Consider the following 17,061-nt stretch of genomic DNA (forward strand, 5'->3'; position numbering starts at 1 on the left):
ATATAGGTAACGTACATTTCTTTCTTATCTCTACGATTGAAAATGTCTTTCATTCCGTAAACATATTTATAAAAGTTACTCAAATTGTTCAATTTCATGTTACATTATCTAAGTAGGAGTAATTAATCCTTTGAAATTTCAAATTTAGCCCATCAATAAATAAAGGAGAACAAAACTATCAGGTGTATAATCTTTGTGTTTGCTTGTAATGTGGTTGAAATAGAATTAAGCGACAGGGACATTGCACAATAAAAATTATTTATTATCACAAAGAAAATGTATTTATTGTTATGAAAAGAAATATATATGATACAAGGTTTAACTTATCAGAAAATTTTTACTTGAGAATCAAAACTTATATATATTACACAGAGGGGATTCAGAATAATATTTGCCTCGGCGACAGTAACGTACATTTCAAATAGGCTACTACATTTGAATTTGGAACTCCTTAAATACCCTTTCAGATCGATAATTATATGAATTCTTATTTATTGTTATATGACTATTTATAATGTTGATTTAAAAATTACATCAGTGGTATTTCTTTTAAATGAAAATGAGGCGACATTATTTGAGCCCTTATATTGAGAATGGGTGTATGACTTTCATATTTCACATGTGTATTTCTAGTGACAAGACCTTTCTTTGGGTACCACCAAATTTGACCTTTTGACCTTGACCTTGGAGTTTGACCTACTTTTACTCAAAAATTCCAAACTTTTACTTTGGCCATAACTTTTGAACGGTAGACACTAGGACTTTCATATTTCAAATATGTATTCTTTGTGGCAAGACCTCTCATTGGATACCAACAACTCTGACCTTTTGACCTTGACCTTGGAGATTTCCATACTTATGAAAAAACTTTAACCTTGGCCACAACTTTTGAATGGTAAGGGCTAGGGCTTTCATACTTCACATATGTAATGATTGTGAGGAGACATTTCATTGGATACCAAGAACTTTGACCTTTTGACCTTGACGTTTGACTTTCTTTTTTCAAAAACTTTAACTTGGCCATAACTTTTGAACGGTTTGGGCAAGGGCTTTCATACTTCACGTATGTAATACTTGTGGCAAGACTTTTCTTAAGAAACTACCAATGTATATAATCTATTTTGTCATATGGGGTCATCATGTTCACTTCCTTATAACTTTTGATTGAGAAGAGATAGAGCTTTTATATCTGACATGTGCATTACCTTTGACAAGATTTGACACAATATGTTATAAAAAATGACATCCCACCCACAAAGACACCGAAAGCGGGGGACCACAATTCTTTGAATTTGCTTGTTTGACCAGTATTATTGATGCATCCTTATGTCTGAAACTCGGGGCCATTAAAATATTGACAGAAGTAATAGTGCTCACACTAAATAAATTACTGTTTTGGCCAGTATGAAAATTTATGTAGACAGAGAGTTTTTAAAAATCAATTAATTATGACAGTTTATTCATAAGCCTTAAGGCATACACATAAAGGGGAGTGGGGATCCATATTTTTGTCCCTTTTCACTGATACATGGGATCATATATGAACATTTCTTGAAATTGCTTTAGTCAAAAACATGTTAAGAAGTTTTTGGTAAGCAAGATGGATGGGGACTTGAAGCAATAGGTAACATGACTCTGTTGGCTTAATGAAGTGGACGAGGGGGTGAGATTACAGGTAACATGACTCTGTCGACATAATGCAGTGGAGGAGGGGGTGAGATTACAGGTGACATCACTTGGGAACAACAAACGTCAGCATTCCCAGAATACCTTGGATGCCGACGTCGCGTCGGATAACGTTAGGTGTGCCTGTACCCTCGGACTGTAATGGTTTCACAATGTTTACGGATTCTTTAGGCAGGGCTGCTTTCCAAAGAAAAGAATTTTTATAGATGATTTAGGCTCACAAATCAGTAAGTGTAGTGACATATCCATTGTTTCTTCATTGTATTTCATATATACAAAAAAAAACATTTTTAAACATCAAATTTATAGCCATAATAAATTAACTATCAAATGATCAAGAAATCAAACTGAAACATTTTGAATGAAGACAGAAAATGTAATGGGATACAAACAAATGAAATACTTTAAAATAACATCAAATTTCACACAAACCATGCAAAATTTTTAATCAAATAGTTCTACTGTCATAAAATCATAGAACTTAGCCACAGCTATGTAAATACACTATATACTCAACAAAATACTTTTTCAATTACGTAAAAGGGGAATAAAATAGACATAAATGGAAACAGAACACAGAAGGCTAGGTTATCCCCCCTGGGGGGGGGTCACATCAGATTTGGAGTTACCTTGGACGGCAATGTCCGCTTTCTTCACACTTTCATTAATGGTACCAAGATTAGGGTTAGGAAGGGGTCTCACCAACGTAAATTTTTCTTTAGCAATAGCTACAACAGACATACAAATGACCATTCATAAAGCCACTTCACTAGGCGTACAGCTGGACAAAAAGTTTTATAACACAAAGGTTAATGTACATAGAGTCTGATGTTATGACGTGACCTCCATTATGGATGTGCATAACTGTGGAAAAAATCTTTCCTTCAAATCAAATGCAAGTATCTCTTATATCAAAATAGCTGGCAAATATATATATGGCACAATTTTAATTTTCAATACAAGGACTGTAACTCTGGTAGGAGTAAACTTTAGGATTACAAATTGTCTCCCCTGATGGCAGAGTTTGATATATCTGTGAGTGACATGCTTATAATTTATAATTTACAAAGGTCAGAATTGTTCATTCACAGAACTAGAGTCGTTTAATTGTGCGAGCCAGTCCCTTTGCTATAGGGAATGAAGCACAACAGAACCCCCCTATCATGCCCTGGTGTCCATGCACAAAGCGATACTCCTCCGATTCAGGGGAGATAATAGTATCACCGTAACCTTCCACGGTTCCCTCCGCACTCAGACGTAGCTTCTTAAGGTCCACTACCAGAGCAGCATTGATAAAAACAAAAACTAGAATTACTTCCTACAGCCAATTAATTAATAACAGTGTTAATTATCTACAACATTGGCAACTCTTACACAAATGTTTTACAAAAGATATTTAAGTTATCTACAACATTGAAAGCATACCTTATAAATTCTTAACTGATAAAAAATGTGTTACATATTTTCTGCTCTCAACTTTACTAAAGCTTTAAGAAATGTAGAATAAAAGGTACACAACATGTAAAAATCCTATGCATAAATCATGCATAAAAAATCAGAGAAGATCTGTATTATTTTATTTTTTTAGGTTCCCCATATGTGATAAACAGTGAAGCCCCACCCCACAGTGCTTGCTCATTTTTTTTATGAATGTTTTCTTAAAAAAGTTATGTTGATTTTTTACCAATATTGACCGGTTCTGCAGTATGACATTTTTATAATTTCAATTTGTATTAAAAATAATCTTTCAGACTAGCGTGAAGGTTAATCTTGTTGATAAGGAAAACAAACAAATTGAAATAATCTTCTCTAGCTACTTCTATACAGATAAATCTCTGAAAATTCTGTTTTGTCAAATTATTTAAATAACAGATACTACTAACACATGCATTTAATAAAAAAATGTCAGTTGATCTGATTCATAGGCAAGCATATGTGTTTGAAAACATATACATGTAGCATGTGCTGCAAAAAATCAATTAAATTATGCCATTTCTGAACTACACACTTGTTGGAACTCATTAGAAATATATACATGTATATAGATTTTAAGGCATTATGTCACAGATGGAGAAGGGAAGTAAATGCAGCTAGCTGTGCAAATAAACTTTTTGAGATACAGTTCAAATAGTTCAAACATGGCATAATACAAAGGATCTAGGAAAATAACATGACGAGTAAATAGTAAATATTACAACTGTTTAAAAAAAAAATAATACAATAAAAATCATGCACCAAACAAAGCACTAAAAATTGATCTTCCACAAATTGTCTCAAATCTTCATGCTCTTTTACACTTGTGCAAAAAAAAAAAATGACTTGTCACACTTTTAAGCTTATCATTTTACACAGGTACACATTTGGTCATCATAGCAAGTACATACATTTATAATGATAATCAAGTTAAAGTAAATGCTTGAATTCTTTTTATTCTCCTGCTTAAGAGAATTAATTTCTGTCCTACATAAAGGCATGACAAATTAGCCTCAAGAGGACATCAATTATACTCTACTTTATATAATAAGATGACATAGAAACTTTGAAACCCATTCTGTCAAAAAAATTTCCCATCCAAATTAAAACAACATTCAGAACTGGGACATTTAGTGTTCATTTATGATACACTGTTTTTGCTACAAACTCATAAAAATGAAAAGCCAAACCCACAGAAAAAACTGTTTACTCGGAGACAGCTCAAACACTTGTACAACAAGTAGTTCTCAAAAGAACACAGACACACAAACAAAACCAAGAAACCCACACCTGCACTCTGTACATGTATGATCCTGTACTTACATGAGTTGACAGTGTGTCTTGTTTTAGCACTAGTGCAGTACGCCTCGATCACTTTCAGAATCAGTGCATCCTCCTCCATTGTTCTGGGATCATCTGTCACGGAGAAGAAAAAGAAAATTATGTCTCCATATATCTATTTATACGAGTCGTCTTATTGAATGTTATAACAATGTAATCTGACAGTTTTTAGAATTTAATGTATACATTTATACCTCTTCCTCTTTATATATATAGTAAAAAAAAAAACTCTCTGAATATATCATAAATGTGGGAAGTTAAGTTTTGTAATTTATTTGTATTTACAAAAAAGAAAAATAAAATATTGTTCATGCAAGGCAGACAAAAAAAAATAATAAAATAAATAAATAAATAATAAATAAACTATGAAAAATTAAAACAGCAATTATTTGCAGACTTAAATATTTTTTAAATCATGCAAAGTGTGATCAATTTAATTCATTCTTTTAAATAATTTTTGTGACATGCAATCAAATTATTGGGAATATGTAAACAGTATGTTTATCTATATAAACAAACCAAATAAGAGAAAAAAAGCTATTGAATTAATCTGGGGAATAGACTAGATACATGAAAATTGTTACTGTATATGCAATAAACTTAGAAATATTCAATAGCATTCAATAAAAGTGGAAAGTAAAGAAATCTGAAAAACTGCAAAATAATACATAAGGAACACATAATTAAAGCCACAACAGTTGGACAACATCAAGTCATGAATAAACAATGAAACTTTGACGCAAATCATCTGATTTACTGAAATTTTTTTTAACCCATTACAGCTCAAATAAAGCAATTCTCTAACTTGTAACACAGGTTATAAAATAAACATTTTTTTCTATCTATCCAATCAATGACATGCTACAAGCAAAACTGTAATATAAATAACTTCAAAGTTTCATTGTTTTGCTATCATTCAAGGCAATCATAGCAGACGTGTGACAACATTCCAGTTTGGATACTAACATTGTCGCCATTTGTATTTATAATCATACTCATCCTGTGAGTGCGTCCGCACTAAGAAAATCAAAGGCTTGGTTAAAGGCGTCTTAACGACATTATTTTATTGAAATAAGTACATGTACTTAATTAATCACAAACTAAATACACTTGTGTAGACTAAGGATGCCAAATTCTTACTTCTATACTCTAAAAGTTGTGAACAAATTAGTTTTTAATTTTGAAGCATCAGTTTTTTTTAAAGGCATTTCAACTGTAGTGAATAAAGGTTTAAACTACTTAGAATTTTTTAGCTCACTATTCAATGCTTAACTTCAAGCCTTCACTTATTATTTCAGTATTTCATTTTTTTGTACATAAGAACAAGAGTTGACTTCTACAGAGAGCACCTGGTCCAAGGCCTATATGATTACAACAATCAACCTTAATACCGTATAAATAGAAATTTCAGCGAGACGCAAATTTCGCGATTTGTCCATAAAAATGGTATTTCATTTTTAGCAAGATGTAATTTTAGCAATTTTAAAATGTTCAATAAAGAAGGTATAAAAAAAATAGAACGCAATTAATTTTTAGCAATGTTAAATATTAACGATCTCAGCAAAATTAAATCCTCGCAAGAAATTCTGCTTATATGGTAATATGCATAGGTGAACATATTTTCTAGAATTTTTGTTACCCCAAAATTAAAAGCAAAATAAAATTTTGCTTCCACATATTCAAGATAGCTTGCAGTTTTCAATAAGTGAAAGTAATAAACATTTCCTGACATCCCTAGGCCTGTACTTCGTAGACCTTTTTATAAGCAGTATTTTTCTGTTTTTCTTTATTCCCGTTACCTGGTTTCCGTCTGACTGGTTTCCTGCCCATACGCGGACTCCTGACTAGATCCTCCTTACACGGGAGGTGCTGTCTGAGGGGCGGGGAGGGGCGGAGACATGACATGGTCCACGTGGAATGTGTCACCAGCGCCGTCTTAGCCGGCGTCAACAAACTGATACTGGGCTGAGAAGTCGAAATCTGTAAACAGTCAGATAAACAAACTTATACTGGGCTGAGATGTCAAAATCTGTGAACACAAGTGTCCCATTTAAAGTCAGGGAAACAACTTATACTTGTGATAGCAAGTCATCCAATTAAAAGTAAAAACTAATAGAAATGTGACAACTGCTTTTTTTGTAAATTGAACTTTCTTCTTCTTGAAGTATATGATGAATGAAAGCCACGATTTTAAAAAATTTTGAGTGAGTCACATTTTAATACTTATTCATTCATGCTGTAAATTTTAAAATGTGAATGCCATAATTCTGAGTTATAATGTAATGTTTGTATATACCTCTCCATAAGTGGTAATCTGTTTTGCCATATCTATGTCAGGTGTACTGGAGTTAGGCAGAGAACGAGTCTCCTGAAACAAATGTAAAGTGTATACAATGAAACATTCTCAAAATAAACCAGTATAGCACTGCATGTAATGTCCTTTTTCTGGACCGTTTCAAATGTACACTTCTCCTTTATGAGGGCCTATAGAAACAACCCGAGGCATCAACCAGGCTCCCAACAGTCATAATTATCTTATCTATAAATTATAACATGTACACACCTGTATAGTTTTATTGCTGGGCCCATTCATCACCGTCACCTGGGCACTGTCCTTCCCCAGGGCCTCCACCCACCCAGCCGCATCCATGGGGCTCCCACAGGTTACAACTATCTTGTCTATCATATTACCTGTACACAATGTAAAAGTGATTAGATTACATAATCATACAACATAAATACTATAAGGAATGTTTTATTTAAATATCTGTTATGTGTACATCTGTAATGATAAAACAGCAAAAACTATAGTGAGAAATAAACAAGTTAACCTTTTTATCAGTTGTATACAAAAAATTTTGATTCTAGAACAGTGTTATTTTACCTGATATTTCAAAGCTACACTCCATATCCTCTTCCTCTATGACACTTATAGTCATCCCACTCAGTGGTAGTTTACCCTGAAAGTCAGCAGGGAACAGCATGTTAATGTCAATTACTATAGCACTATATTCAGGTTAACATTGACAGATAAACTACTAAACTGTTTCCATAACAAAATACGATCTCTCTAAGATGAATACAGAGACCTGTTCAACAGAGCGTGTGCTCACAAACTTTTCTGTTGAGGTATAAGGAATTTTGACGAGTGCTTGCAAACGTTTGCCTTGTTGAACAGGCCTGAGGTAATACAGGTGATATTCCATACCTCGTACTGATATCCACTGAGTCTGGGGCTCATAGACAACATAAGCAGCAGACCGGGGAACAAGACAAATATGCGGTCATTCTTGTCTCCGTTCAGGGAGGTCACCTGTACCTGGGACAGTCGGACCACCTCCCCCAGCTTAGCTATCTCCTGTAACAGTCACACAAAAGGGCTAGAATATAGCACAAATCAGTGAGTAACAGTCACACAAAACTATATTAGCACAAACATTGTAACAGTCACACAAAAGGGCTACAATATACACAAATCAGTATTCACACAAAATAGAATATACAAATCAGTAACAGTGACAAAAGGGCTAGAATATAGCACAAATCAGTGAGTAACAGTCACACAAAAGGGCTAGAATATAGCACAAATCAGTAACAGTGAGACAAAAGGGCTAGAATATAGCACAAATCTGGGAGTAACAGTCACACAAAAGGGCTAGAATATAGCACAAATCAGTGAGTAACAGTCACACAAAAGGGCTAGAATATAGCACAAATCAGTGAGTAACAGTCACACAAAAGGGCTAGAATATAGCACAAATCAGTGAGTAACAGTCACACAAAAGGGCTAGAATATAGCACAAATCAGTAACAGTCACACAAAAGGGCTAGAATATAGCACAAATCAGTGAGTAACAGTCACACAAAAGGGCTAGAATATAGCACAAATCAGTGAGTAACAGTCACACAAAACAACTAGAATTGATCTGAACAAAATACTATTATCTTAATGCTTTTAAAATACTCTATAGTATTTTATTTATTATACATCATACATGAATTTTGAATTCTGAGGTTTCGGTAACTTTCAACATTCTGATCCTTAATGTATCACATACAAGAGTTATCACTCAAAATGATCATTGTGATCTAATACTACTTAAACTCTCTATATACGGTAAAATGATTACCTCCCCTGCCCAGCCTTTTATAGAACTTGTTAATATTTCATACTCCATCTCCTTACACTTTCTAATTTCCATGCAAGCATTCTGTAAATAAACCAAAAAATCAGTAACAATCTACAAATAAGACATCATTTAAGTCTCTGTATCATCATGATCATACTTGAACTACAAAATAAAAGAAACATTTTGGCTCAACCGTGTAATAGTTAACATATAAAAATGCTATTTCTGTGGCACAAAGTTTTCATAATTATATCTTTAAGAGTAGCATTCTAATTTTTTCAACTGAATAGGAATACTAAATTTTAACTAGAGCAAAGCTCGTTGCAAAGCAACGAGTAGGTCTTCCGTCCTGTTTGACTGGAAGTAGCTTTCATTTTTAACAAAAAATAAGAAATAACGCCTAAAAATGGTTTAAATCATCTAAAGCTATATTGATTAATGCAGAAATAAGCAATTTTTGCTACTTTCGGTTAAACCGGAAGTAACAACGACGGACGGAAAATTAAGTTTTAGGCTTCCAGTGACATATGTTAACCCAAAACTTGTCAAGAATGGCAAAAATACGTGTTTTTCGACTACTTCCGGTTTGGCCGGAAGTGACGACGCCGGCGGAAGTGACAACGACGGACGGAAAAATTAAGTTTTAGGCTTCCAGTGACATATGTTACCCCAAAACTTGTCAAGAATGGCAAAAATACGTGTTTTTCGACTACTTCCGGTTTGGCCGGAAGTGACGAAGCCGGCGGAAGTGACAACGACGGACGGAAAATTAAGTTTTAGGCTTCCAGTGACAAATGTTACCCCAAAACTTGTCAAGAATGGCAAAAATAGGCGTTTTTCGACTACTTCCGGTTTGGCCGGAAGTGACGACGCCGGACGTATTTTTACGACTTCAATAGATTAATTTTGAAATTTTGAACAACTTTGCTTCTTGTGAGGTATTACAAATTCTCAATACTTTTTGAGATATAAAGGAAAAACTTTCGGCCCCCTTTGGCCCTTAATTTTAGGGACCAGCCCTTTTTTCGAGATATCATTTGAAAGATCTTTAAATTCTACACTTCTTTTGTTCTTCTTGCTTTAACAAAATATTTCTAGGTAAAAAGTTATCGTAGAAAAGGTGTTTAAATTTTTGAAATTCTTGATAGGACTGTTTTCGGACCATAGCCAGCGTCGGCGCTTCGTACTTCCGGTGGTTGAGATATACCAAATACATATCTCCAAAGGTTGCTCTATCAGCACTGAAAATTTCATGCTTCTGCGGTGAGTGCTTTTTGAGAAAACTGCTGGACAAAATGACCCTCTAAAACTCACTAAATCGCGAAAAACTCCGAACTGGAAGTGACGTCATCAAACTAAAAAAAAAAACGCCTTAAGTTCATATCATTTGTCATCAATGCTGAAAGTTTCATGAAAATCCATCAGTGTTTCCGCTAACTTTTACAATCAAGGGTCATTATGACCATCTGGAGTAAACTTTGGGAGTCAAAAAGATTTTTTGAGGGTCAAAATATATTTTGGTTTTGCTTTAGTTCTTATATTAGCTCTGCCTTCTAAAATCATATATTTGATGTTTTAAAAAAATGAAAGTAAAATATACTTCTTTTATTTACCGGTTCACTGTCATATTTTACCGATCATGCTATCTGGGTTTCGTGAATACCTCAATCAAAAGATAACAATTGAAAGTGGTTTGGATGCTTTGCAGATCTGTTTATTAATGATTTGAACTTTGCTCACCTTTTTATTACCATTATTAGCCTTTTTTACAAAGCCAAGCTGATATAAATATGCCGATGTAAGACTGAACATGCTGAAGCGCCATTTTATCTGCACTTCCGGTTTTGTTAAAAATTAGATAGATCGTACAAAAGAATTTAATAGATTGTGACGTGGAAATGCCGATTTCAATGACTGCCACTTTAAAATTAACTAAAAGCAATGATTTATTCCTAAAAAGTTGTCAACAATGTAAATTAATCGTGTAAAATATCTTCTTCTACAAAGTCATCAATATTGAACTGGATTTTTTTATTTTTTTAAAATTTTTTTTTTCTGCGTCATGATGACCCTCTAGGTGATGTTTTAGGGGGTAAAAAGAATTTTTTATGCGTAAAATACGCAGAAATATGCGTTAACGGAAACACTGTCCATCGACGCATTTACGAGAAATCGCGTGCACAAAATCGGTAAGAATAATAATAATAAGAAAAGTTGAAAAGAAACAACAGAAAAATAAGAAGGTCTTCCGTTGAAACGGAAGACCTGAATAAATAACAAACAATAATCTCACTAAAACAACATATCTCAAATATTTTGTGATCTACAGTATTTCTTCCTGGTGGATAAAAGAGAAGGGTCATATAGAGTTTTTATTGAAGCTTTTTCCCCCCTCTTTATACTTACAGCTATTTCCCTGTATATAGATATAGCTCTCTGAGTATCTCCCCTATCTATATGACTCTCCTATAATTAAAAAAAACATTTAAAATCGTACTGCCAAGTTTGCATACTCACATAATGTATAGAAAACCAATTAAAAAGAAAAAAATATGTTCAAAGATGACCTTTATATATACATGTATGTGAAATACATTAGTATTATTATCATTTGGGCTCTCAATATAAGGCTGTAGACATGGTCAGTAATCTCTGCCCACCTCTATATGCCTCTCTAGCTCCTTTAGAAGACTTGGGTACTTGTCTAACCGGGTAAATGGTTTATACAGATTTGTTGTCAACATCATTGTTCCTTTACTAGCACCAATAGATTCCATAAACTTATTCAGCTCATCTCTGAAAAGGACATACAGTTGAATTTTAGTATCTCTAACAAAGATATCTCAAATACAATGGATATGATGAAGTCACTTAAAGTCCCATTTCTTGTTTCTTCATACATCAATATTTAAACCACATCATATCACAACCTTAAAAATCTTGAAAAGTTTTTTCTCAATCGATCCTAAGAAGTGTAAGATAATGAGGTTAAATGTATTTCTGATTCTTGGACTCTTCATAACAAATTCATATACTAATGATTTCTAAAAAAAATTTTGATGAGTGCCCCGATTATGTACAATATTGCTTAGTTTTGTGATTTACCTTTTGTTTTGTAGAATAGCAGCGGCCTGAGGGTGATTGGCTGAGTAAGCCATATAGAGCTCCTTGACACGAGGGGCGTACTTAAGAAACACCCCTCCTACCCTTCTCTGGTGAGGGGGCTGTCTGTAGGTAGAAAAAAAATAATGAGTAAGGAACACAATGTATAACATGGCAAATATTCTATACATTCTTATTGTGCAACAAAGTAAACCAGTTACATGTTTAATAGAAGATACATTTCTACCATAATGGAGTGAAATGATCAAGAAAAAATTAATTGTACTGAAAATGTTTGTTTGTTTGTTTTGTTTTTTTTGTTTTTGCTTTTTTTGCATACTCAAAGTTATCCCTAAAACCCAGGGGTCAATGAAATTTCACTGCCTTTAATGACATACCCCCCCCCCCAATACCCCATTATTCTGGTATTCTTTAATTCTTAGGGACAACCCTATATACTTAGTCATACTCTCATAATTACAAATAACATTCTTGTAAAGCACTAAAAACTATTTCTATTTATAATTATTCATACAAATTCAAACATCAAGAACTTAGACTATAGCTACATATTGCAAAATAACTCATTGACTCAAACATCTCAATTATCACTGTGCAGAGCAAGCCTATTTAAAAAAAAAAAATTTCCATTCACTTATAAAAGAGCACCTGTTAAAACAGAATATTATATAACATGGTGTAAATTATATCTGCCAGACAGATGCACTGAAGCCAACACATAGAGCATCCCACACCTGGAGATAATCAGTCTACCATTTATCAGGTCATCAGGATTGTTTATAATTTCTCCCAGCTTACACTTAGAACACTAAATCATGTGTGCCCTATTTGAAGTGAACTATTTCCTACTAACCTTCTCTTATCCTATACACACTAGCATTAACAAGTAATTGTGATCTTGGAATAGCTAACTCAGTCTGTTTTCTACTCACTTCATGCACTCTTCAATGGCTAATAGAAAAGTGTTCTGGAATGATATGATGTCCTCAATGTTCCCAATCAGCTGAGCGTACTCCGTGGGGGTCAGTCTAAAAATAGGAAAAATAGGCTCATAGGTCACAAGGCTCACCTTTGACCACCTTGTTGTTAAGAAGAAAACTTATTTTCTTTTTTTTTTGCCTTACTCTACCCCTGGGGCCATGTTTTAAACAAATTTGAATCTGCACTACCGGAGAATGCTTGCACATTGATATGAATGACATGCAAAAGAACATTTTTTTGGGGGGGGGGGGAATTAAAAGATTTTAGGCCAACAAGAGATGTTTGTAAAACACTTATGCCCCCTCACCCAAATTGGATTTTTTCCAAGTCCAAAAGGGCATAACTCTGACTAAAATGGTGCAATCCTACCCAAAATATAACTTGACCTAGATATTTACCTGATAAACCTGTATACCAAATTTCATTTCAGTCTGTGCAACGGTTGTGAAGAAAATGAATGGAAACTAAATAGACCGACAGACAGCAGCAAAGCAATATGCCCTCCCTTCTTCGAAGGGGGGCATAAAAATAAAATTAGCTTTGTTTGGCGTTGCCGGCCAACGCAGTTAAATTGATGCGATCCAAAGAATTTTTTTCAACTGATATGGATTGTAATTTTTTCTTCGTTATATTTATCCACATTTAGGTGCTGTATGTTTGAGTAATATACAAAATGGGCAAGAATCATGTAAACGCTTGATTGATCGAACATCATTTTCATTTCAAAGCATCTATGTGATGTTGAATATGCATATCAGAAATCCAAGCATGGCTGCCGAAAGTGATAAACTCCATATCATAGAAGTTGATAGCATGACTCTCTGCGGTAATGTGTTTTGAAATGTCAAAAATATAGTAACAAATCAGTTATACCAGTTTGAAATAGAAATTTTTTGAGGTACATGTTCAATGTCCTGTCCGATTTGCTAGATGAATCTAGAGGCCATTCTTAGATTCTTGCATATGAAAACAAAGCCAATTCAATGTCTGCAATTTTTTATACCATGTATATTAAAAAATTAAAACTAATAGGGTTTGAAAATAAATAACAACTGGGAATCAATACAGACTGCAGTTGTTGTTAAACAATCGGAAACCTGTGACGCGCAGATAATAACAACATTTCTAAAATTGAAAAAATAAATTTCTCCTACCTACCTACCTACCAAAACGTATTATGACCGAGTCTGCAATGCCAAACCAACAATATTCTAATTGTGGCCTTATCCCCTACATATTGTTATGCAATACTGTATACAATATCCATCCCTTGAAGTCTTAATCATATCTCTTCATATCATAGCCCTGCTGTTCATAAGACGTTCAATATTTTCATATGTAAGAATTTAACTTCCAGTTATTGTGACTTCTCCCTACCTCTGAGGACCATCAACAAACAACTTACAATCTATACTGTATAAAAAAAACATTCATGAAGTTTTTGTCATTTCTGGCCCAGTGGTTCTTAGAAAAGGATTTTTAAATGTTCAGGTGAGCTAAAAATTAAAAGGATATTGACCTATAGGTTAAAATTATGTTGTTCTTTAAAAAGAATATCAAAATTTGTCCACAAAAAAGTTTTTTAAATGAATTAACCAGGGGCTGACAAATAGATTTTAAAGGCACTTGTCCAAGGGCAAGTACATGGTCAAAATTCACTTGCCCTACCTGAATTTTTGCCTGCCCTACCATTAACTTATACTGTATTTATAAATATATATAAAAAATACTGAGTAGAATATTGGCATACATATTGATTTTATTTTTGATAATTGATTAAGTCACTTGCCCGCGGGCAAGTGGTTGACAAAATTTCACTTGCCCAACCCTAAAATTCACTAGCCCCGGGCGTCGGGCAATGGGATTTGTCATCCCCTGTTAACTGAAGAAAATGAAAGTGTACACAAAAACTTATTGAAAGGGGTAGCACTTAAAAGTACTTATAATTCAATACTAGAAATATTTATTTATTTGAAATCATTAACTGACTTGGATATTGACAAGTTATGTTTTGGCCATATAAGAGTCTCAAACAAAACACAGTTTCTTTAGCGGAGTTGCTTTACTGAGTGAGTTATATTCAATATTATTACTGTACAGTACATGAGTAACACTTGTTAATTGAGTTTGTTAACTTACATGGATGAGTTATGAATTGGCTGAATGTAAGTTTGTAACACTGTTGTTAATTCTTGGACGTGAGTTTTCTCAGTTTCAATCACATTCTGTAAAACCTGAAAATCAATGTAACAATGACTAGTATTGAGCAATAAAGGAAAAACTTTTGAAAAAGGGCCTTCGAATGATATGTGTATAATCAATATATTATATTCCTGATGACTTTGTTATTGTGATATTTATACCTATAGATGTTTACTTTAGTCTTAAAAGAAAAACTCTTTTTTTATATAAAATCTGAAAAACTGTGAAACTTATAACTTCTTTAAAAATTGAATTCTCTAATAACCAATAAATAAAACCCCTACCACATTATGATAATACTGCATGCTCTCTCGTTTATAAACCTGAACGTCCCCTTTGAGGGCCCCTGACTGTCTCTTCCCTGGGATATCTTGTGTAACAATATCTGAAATATAAAAAAAATATTCTCAGGGATAAGCTGCTACAGGTTCTAAACTTTTATTTAGTCAAAAAAATAATTTTTATCTAAGACTAAGGTATATTTCATATGGTACGTTTTAATATTCCATCCTTTTCGGTGGAGATAATTGCTGGTTTAAAGGAAAATAAAACTATTTGTTAGGGGGAATTAAGATGTTTTTGAACACAAAGGCAGGAAGCCCTAAATTGCTAGAATTGAATTTGGAAGAGAGTGAGTTAATAGCTGAGTGTCTGCCAGTAGAGTTATTGGGTGATTTGGTTCATCTTGATTCAGTAGTAGAAAACAGATAATGGCAGGAAAAGGGAATCAAAATAATCAAAACATATCAAACATCTCAAAATAAAAACTAACAAGTTCTCTGTATCGTTTATCTGTATAAACTCTTTATAAACAGTGCTTTTGTTTTTGCTTATAGGTTTTCAATTATGACCGACAATAAAAATGACGTTTTCAATTGTTAGTGACAGATCCCATGTGAGAGTTTGATCCCATTATAAGTATTACACTCACCAGATTTGAGTTCCTTGACGTAGTTGCTGGGGAACCAGCCCGTTTTTCCATTCAGTGTTCCCTCCCACCACCCTCCGTCCATGGTCTGAGACACCGTGATTATGTCACCTTTGTTCAAACACAGCTGAAAAAAAATTACAAATATTTTACAGGGTTGCTTCTAGAGAATTGAAAGAGCAGGGGACATTAAAAAGTATAGGGTATTTTTGGATCCTCCCCTAATAAGAGATTGTGGGGAAATACTTGTATAACTAGGGGACTACTCCATTATAGATCGGGAAATCCCCTGGCCCTGGAGTTTTAGGGACCAATCTGAATACAGATAGAGTATACATGTATATAAGAGTCAGATAATCTGTCTGTTTAGATTACATGTATTTAATCAGGGAGAGTTTTTAGTGAGGACTCTAGCTCCTTTTGTTTTGTGTTTAAATACTTTATCTTTGTATCTGGTATACTCAGAGAACAAGAGGCCCATGGGCCACATCACTAACCTGAGAAGCTTTGACCATGCTGTTCTTTACTAGATTTCCTCCTTGTAATACATATTGTGACCCCACCCTACCCCATTGATCATAATTTAGACAATTTGAAATCTACACTACCCCAAGATGCTTTCACATAAATTTCAGCTTTTCTGGCCCTGTGGTTCTTGAGAAGATTTTCAAAGATTTTTCCTATATATTTCTATGTAATACTTTGATTTCCCATTGTGGTCCCGCCCAATCCCCGGGGGTCATGATTTGAACAATTTAGGATCTACACTACCCCAGGATGCTTCCACATAAGTTTCAGCTTTTCTGGCTCAGTGGTTCTTGAGAAGAAGATTTTTAAAGATTTTTCCCATATATGTCTATGTAAAACTTTGATTCCCCATTGTTGCCCCGCCCAATCCCCAGGGGTCTTGATTTGAACAATTTAGAATCTACACTACCCCAGGATGCTTCCACATAAGTTTAAACTATTCTGGTCCAGTGGTTCTTGAGAAGAAGATTTTTAAAGATTTTTCCTATATATTTCTATGTAAAACTTTGATTCCCTATTGTGGCCCTGCCCAATCCCCGGGGGTCATGATTTGAACAATTTAGAATCTACACTACCCCAGGATACTTCCATATAAGTTTCAGCTTTTCTGGCTCAGTGGTTCTTGAGAAGAAGATTTTTTAATGACCCCACCCTATTTTTGTCTTTTCT

General features: G+C 33.9%; 1 protein-coding gene across 9 annotated transcripts in view; it reads right to left on the reverse strand.

Annotated features, from left to right (window-relative positions):
• The window catches only part of LOC134264439 (rho guanine nucleotide exchange factor 7-like), a 29,045-nt gene that overhangs the window by 8,544 nt on the left and 3,440 nt on the right, over positions 1-17,061 (reverse strand). The window contains exons 2-19 of one of the 9 annotated variants that reach the window (XM_062746727.1): positions 15,868-15,991; positions 15,221-15,321; positions 14,874-14,968; positions 12,686-12,781; positions 11,736-11,858; positions 11,291-11,426; positions 11,037-11,096; positions 8,631-8,711; positions 7,709-7,858; positions 7,385-7,460; positions 7,064-7,191; positions 6,797-6,868; positions 6,300-6,480; positions 5,467-5,517; positions 4,483-4,575; positions 2,917-2,961; positions 2,316-2,414; positions 1,771-1,863 (exon numbers count right to left, since the gene is read on the reverse strand). In XM_062746727.1, coding sequence (XP_062602711.1) covers positions 1,771-1,863; positions 2,316-2,414; positions 2,917-2,961; positions 4,483-4,575; positions 5,467-5,517; positions 6,300-6,480; positions 6,797-6,868; positions 7,064-7,191; positions 7,385-7,460; positions 7,709-7,858; positions 8,631-8,711; positions 11,037-11,096; positions 11,291-11,426; positions 11,736-11,858; positions 12,686-12,781; positions 14,874-14,968; positions 15,221-15,321; positions 15,868-15,991 — 1,804 coding nt within the window. The remainder of the gene's footprint in view (positions 1-1,770; positions 1,864-2,315; positions 2,415-2,916; positions 2,962-4,482; positions 4,576-5,466; positions 5,518-6,299; positions 6,481-6,796; positions 6,869-7,063; positions 7,192-7,384; positions 7,461-7,708; positions 7,859-8,630; positions 8,712-11,036; positions 11,097-11,290; positions 11,427-11,735; positions 11,859-12,685; positions 12,782-14,873; positions 14,969-15,220; positions 15,322-15,867; positions 15,992-17,061) is intronic. The other 8 variants (XM_062746729.1, XM_062746731.1, XM_062746728.1 and 5 more) reach the window with 8 other exon arrangements.

The sequence above is a fragment of the Saccostrea cucullata genome, unplaced genomic scaffold, assembly GCF_032062105.1.
Source record: "Saccostrea cucullata isolate Sc308-1 unplaced genomic scaffold, CSIRO_AGI_Scuc_v1 ctg371, whole genome shotgun sequence".
Taxonomy (NCBI): Eukaryota; Metazoa; Mollusca; class Bivalvia; order Ostreida; family Ostreidae; genus Saccostrea; species Saccostrea cuccullata.